General features: G+C 41.2%; 1 protein-coding gene across 3 annotated transcripts in view; it reads left to right on the top strand.

The window, feature by feature from the left end:
• Positions 1–5999, top strand: part of LOC107663741 (tyrosine-protein kinase receptor UFO-like) — a 36605-nt gene that overhangs the window by 4435 nt on the left and 26171 nt on the right. For all 3 annotated transcript variants that reach the window (XM_016454047.1, XM_016454049.1, XM_016454048.1), the window contains exon 2: positions 1737–1923. In XM_016454047.1, coding sequence (XP_016309533.1) covers positions 1737–1923 — 187 coding nt within the window. The remainder of the gene's footprint in view (positions 1–1736; positions 1924–5999) is intronic.

The following is a 5999-nucleotide window of genomic DNA, read 5'->3' as shown; positions in this document are numbered from 1 at the left end:
GATACCAGTTAGAAGATTAAAAATTATTTTAAAATTAAGTTGAAGAAAGCTAAGAAAAGGAAAGAGAGAGGAAAGTTCCAGAAGGAGTGTCGTCCAATCACTGTTCTCATTCCGGTGACTGATTTTTGAACTGTGATTTGAAACCATCAGCTGGTAGGAGAATTCTAGGAGAAAAATGGTAGGAGAAAAATAAAATATTCCAGCGGTTGCGTACATTCCACCCATTAGAACACAACAAGAGCTACATTCAGGTGTTTGTGAGCTGTTTTAGTGTGAAACTGAAAGCCTTATGCGTCCGGTATCTGAGCTCGCGAGACTGCAGCGTCTTCATTAAACTGATATTTTTGCACGTCTTCAAGCCTCGCGAATGCAAACACTCCAGCGAATTTACAGAATATAATTATAAGAACATATTGACAGCTAAGTTGAGTGCATGTGAGCTTTATTTATGTTGCCTCGCGTCGCGTCGATTAATGAACACTGAAAGGAATAAAAGGCTACATACAGAAACTACATCGTTTGTAGTTTCTAGTTTGTAGTTTGTAGTTTCCGTTATACCGTTCCTACCGTTCCCCATAGCGACCCCTAGAGGATGCAGTTCGAAGTTCCCATGAAAGGGAACGTCTTATGTAACTTGTGTAACCATGGTTCCCTGAGTAGGGAACGAGACACTGCGTCCTCTAGGTTATAATATAGTCGCACCGGTAGTGACGTCATGGCTGTCGCCGGCCAACGAGTTGGTGTTTTTTCAATGTATGCTTCAGACACGGGTCACGACGAGGCGTTCCCCATAGCGACCCCTAGAGAACGCAGTGTCTCGTTCCCTACTCAGGGAACCATGGTTACATAAGTAACCTGAGACGATTTGTTCGTTTATAAAGGCAACTCTTTCTTTCCTCTCTGTAGATTTTTACTGTAATTCCTACAGCCAAAAATGATTTGAAGCAGTATAACTGTGTGTAGGTGATTTGTTTTCTACCAGCGTTTGATGTTTGTTGCATCGGCAGCATGTTTCTGGTGCTGAGCGAGCTGTTTGCATGTGTCCTGCTGTGTGTGTGTGTGTGTGTGTGTGTGCGCGCGTGCGTGGGTGTGTGTGTGTGTGTGCGTGCGTGTGTGTGGTTATGAAGCATGTGCCCAAGACAGACTACATGCTTGTGTGTTTATGTATTAAGGAATATTCTGGGTTCAGTATAACTTACGTGAGAAGTGTGACTTTTTTCTCATGTCACACATGTAAACCTGGTAACTTACCAACAAGAAATGTGACAAATATTTGTTTACACATAAACTTGTAAGTCCTATTTTATCCTGAATATCCCTGCATTTACTCTAGCACAGGATCCTGGGGAAAGGGGAAGTGATAGAAGTCGCTTCTTCTTTGTCCTGAACAGAAAGTGAATGTCACTCATTTCACTCAAGTTATCAGTGGTCTTTCCCTGTGTGTCCAAACACCAAACATGACTTCTTCTTGCCTCATTTCTTAAAATAATTTTCCATAGAAACAAGATGTCCATTCAATATACTAATTGTTTGATGAGTGAGATTTGTTGAAGTGTGAATTGAAGAAGACTTTCACTATTTTAAAATTTTGCAAATAATGAAAGGGTTTGATCGTTTAAAAATCTGTTCCGCGAGGCCCATATGAGATCTTCATCCCTGTTATAGATGTCACTAGGAAATGCTAAGAAACCACTAAAACCCATGTAATGATTTTGTTCAAATACAATATCTTTCAGGTCAAAGCGTCTGGTGAAGACTCTGATCAGGTCATCATCTCCAGTCAGACGGTCAGCGCACCCGACACCAGTCATCTGATCTCAGATCTGGAGGCCTTCAGCCAGTATGATCTCAGAATGGCCTGCCGGAGCAGTCAGGGCGTCTCGAGCTGGACGGCCTGGATGAGCGTCAGCACCAGTGAAGGAGGTAAACACATGCCCACACCGATCCTTATTCTCACAGAGACCGTAGGAACATGCTGGACTTATGTTGGGCTGGTAACAGTGTTACAGTCCTCACTGAAGTGTGTTTACAGTAGATAGATGTGTGAGGTCTGTCTCTGCTAAACACTGAACGACATGGAAACTGTCAGCACAGAACGACCAGGGAAGCAGAAACACAGATCTGTGTATGGTGATGCACGTTAGGGATGGGAACTGACAGCAAGGAGCAATTAGGAAAACACTTAAATGACCAAAATGCCCTTTCCTAATGCACACTTCAGCCTGAAGAGCTGCTGGTTATTGTGAGGCATTCAGGCCGGTCTGTAGGTTTGTGTGTGTCTGCTGCTCTGTGCTGTGAGTGTGTGTCTTCTGTAAAGGTTCTGGTCTGGCTGTGTTCACATCAGCGCTACGTGTCTGTCAGGCAGGACAGGACTGGAGCCAGATTGCAGCTGAAGGAGTGTTTGTAGGAGAGAGTGAGGTGGGTGTTGGGTACTCTCCATAAACTGGCATTATGAAATGTCTCTTAGAAACAAACGGCTGTGAGCGGAGCTTTAACACACAGACAGTAAGAAATGCAGACACGGCATGTGACCGCGAGCACAAGAAGAATCTGAAGCTCCCTGTAAATAAAAAATGTTATTCCTTTAAAGGTTATTTCTTAGTGGTTGCTTCTTCACAGCTTCACTCTTCATTTATTCATTTAATCTAGACTCTTTCACATGAAAGGGAAGAATTCCAATTTTTAGTGTTACAATACATCCCAGCTTAAAACACAGATCCAAGAGTAATTAGCCAATCCTACATTGATTCGTTTGTAAAGTGTAAACAGTTTGGCTTTGTAGCACTATCACAACATTGATCTGCACGTCTGATCATCCTGACCAGCCCGACACAGTAACATTCATTCACTGGAGTGACTTTTACCTGACTAATGACACACAAGGAGTCTTTCAAAGCAGTCATTTTCCATGCAGTACCATTCAGTAACACTATTGGAAATATTTAAGATCTGTCTGAACTGGGACTGGACTGAATCAACACTGAACTGACTAAAGCTGAATAACTATATTGCTGCATATAGCCTATAGCCGATCGATTAACTTCACACTGACATTGATCTGAACTGACTTGAGCTGAATAATGACACTCTTGTCTTTTAGAGCTGCTTTACAGCAGAATCTGAACTGTCTCCATAGTTGAGTTTCCATCAATGAGTCTGCTATGTTCCTGTTTATCTCTGCGAAGCTGCTTTGACAATCTGTATTGTATAAATCTGTATTTGACTTGCTTAATAATAAACATCCTTTCTGATGTATTGCACACATTCGTTTGCTGTTGCACTGAAACGTTCCAACTCCACTCCAGGTTTTCCATTTCTCGCTCATCCAAGGCAACACACACTGAGATCCTGGCTCTCAGCGCTCACATGTGCACTAGAATACGAGGAGTGAGACAAACATTGTGCATATTGGTGCACTTATTCAAATGATGGAGGTGAAATGGGTTTGGAATCTCATGTCTTTAAAAAGGTTTCGTTTGTGATTCTCTTTCCCTGTGTGTTCTGCTTAACTGGATTTAGTTTTTTCCTCTTTTCAATCTCCAATTAATAATTTTTGTGTGGGACGGGCGAGACACAGGAAAGATGTGAGTGAAGGAGACATTTCAGATTTTCCAGGAGAGGGTTTTGTTGGACAGTGACAGTGTTTGGCTGTACTGGGCTGTGTGTGTTTATATGTGTGTGTGCCCTTTAAGGCTTGTTAAATGAATTGAGAGCAGCCTGCGAAGTCTCTTCCTATAATCCTGGCCTCCCCCTTGTCTCTGCCTTAAGCCTGCCGTACAAACGTTAGTCTGTTATTACCTTTTTTTCGTTAATTGTTGGAACTTTCCGCCTCAACGTTCTGGCCCAGGGGAATCGTGTCCTGAGACAAAGAGAGAGACGAATGGAGAGAGTTTGTCAGAATAAATGGAACTCAGTTAATAAAGTGACGAAACTGACTTTTCAGAGGCAGTGCTGTGCGTGTGTGTGTGTGTGTGTGTGTGTGTGTGTGTGTGCTGGAAGTTTAGGTCATGTGCACAAGAATGTGCAAAATTTTGTTCAGTTTCAGCCACTATAGGGAGTATGCAAATATGGAAACGAAGATGTTTTGTCTATCCTTGAGTGTTGAATGTTATAAATACAAGGACTTGTGAATGTATGTTAGCCATGTGTACCTGTCATCTTGCAAACTGGCTTCCCAAGGTATTTGGATTCCGTTTTTGTTGCTTGTTTTGTGGATCCAAATAAAATAATGAAATGTGTGTGAGTATGTGTTTGTGTGTGTGTGTGGGTGGGTGTGTGGGTGTGTGAGTGAGTGAGTGTGCGTGTGTGTGTCGGTGTGTGTGTCGGTTTGGTGCTGTTTTTGGTTTGTGTGTTATTAGCGTGTTTATTATGTTAGTCCAGGCTGATTGATGGATTTAGAGCTTTTCTTTTGCACCTCTTCACTCTCAAATGCCATTTTGTTTTGCTGTCCGTCTTTTCCCTTTTCTCAGTCTCTCCACAAGAACAGTCACAAATGAGATGTGTCCCAAATAGAGCTGGATTATAGTATGTGACAGTATTTACCATGCAGCATTAGAAATGTCTCATACTGTTTACACTGCAGTATATATATACAGTGGGTACGGAAAGTATTCAGACACCCTTCAATTTTTCACTCTTTGTTATATTGAAGCCATTTGCTAAAATCATTTAAGTTCTTCACACACACACACACACACACACACACACACACACACACACACACACACACACACACACACACACACAAGTAACTGTGAGCGACACCATGTAGCTTGAGCTATAAAAAGTGCAAACTCTCAGCAATCAAATTTTCTTCTGTCTCTTTGTCTTCGCACTAATCCTACAAATTATCTTCAAGAAAGAATTTCCTGTTTTCCTAAACATGCTGCATTGGTTTCTGTCCTCCCCCGTTTCCTGTAGCAGCTCTGTCTCGTCTGCCCTGACCCTACATGACCTTTGATTTATTCTGCCAAAAAAAGAAAGGATGAAATACAGACATGCACACACTGTGGGAAAAGTGAATGAGGCAGAGAGAATGCTGTGATGGATAGAACAGGAAAAAGAGGAGGGGGGTTTGTGAAAGAAAAAAAACATACTCTTTGCTAGTTTCCCAGAGTCCCACATTGTCCAAGGGACGAGAGAACCAGAGAGAGAGAAAGAGAGAAACAAAGCTGATCGCTGATATCACAATGAAATTGGTTTGGCACTTTCTGTTTGAGCAGATTAACGCAAACCTGACCTTACATAATCATAATCACAGCTTTAAAGTGTTTGCCAAGCTACAATCAACTCAGAGATTAAAGTAGTTCAACTGTAGTCAGGCTGTGTTTGTGAAAACAGAACTATATCTTTTTAAATATATAACTTAGATTATACAATTTGTAATTTAATCAGTATTTTTCAATAATGATGTTTTTTGCATGAATTAAACATCTCAATTGAGGACTAGCATTAAACACATATATTTACACTGAATAAAATGCTAGAATGAAACAGAGAGGAAGGCAGTTATAAACAGCAGTGTTTACCTGGATATGTTTACTTGGAAAAAAAACCTCTGCACCGCTTACTGGAAAAAGTAACATGTAGCTGAAAAATGTACACAATTTTTTAAAAATGCTCTCTGTCTGCCACACTATGGCCTCGTACACAAAATTCAGGAATGTCAAGTGCACTTAAATGCTGGAGTGAATTCCTTAAATGTTAAGTTCCGTTTGTGTCAAAAAAAGACTCCTGAAATTGCGACGTTTGATTGTGCACCGCTGACAGAGACGTCGTGTTTTGTTTAAGCTTGGAAGACTGTTTCAAGCATGCTCTCACAGTGTTGCCATGTCCACTTATTATAAGCATCTTTGGGCTGGGTGTTTGTTGTTTGTTGCTTGGCACACAAAGCCATCCAGTTTATGGAGTTGTTAAAGTGGGCAACAATATCTCTGGATTTCCAAAATACAGCATTTGTACTTAGATTTATTTTGTACTTGTTCTTTTATATATATATA

The sequence above is a fragment of the Sinocyclocheilus anshuiensis genome, unplaced genomic scaffold, assembly GCF_001515605.1.
Source record: "Sinocyclocheilus anshuiensis isolate Anshui unplaced genomic scaffold, SAMN03320099.WGS_v1.1 scaffold2827, whole genome shotgun sequence".
In the NCBI taxonomy this organism is placed as follows: domain Eukaryota; kingdom Metazoa; phylum Chordata; class Actinopteri; order Cypriniformes; family Cyprinidae; genus Sinocyclocheilus; species Sinocyclocheilus anshuiensis.
The sequence above is the reverse complement of the archived record's forward strand: the minus strand, read 5'-3'. Positions and strand labels throughout refer to the sequence as shown.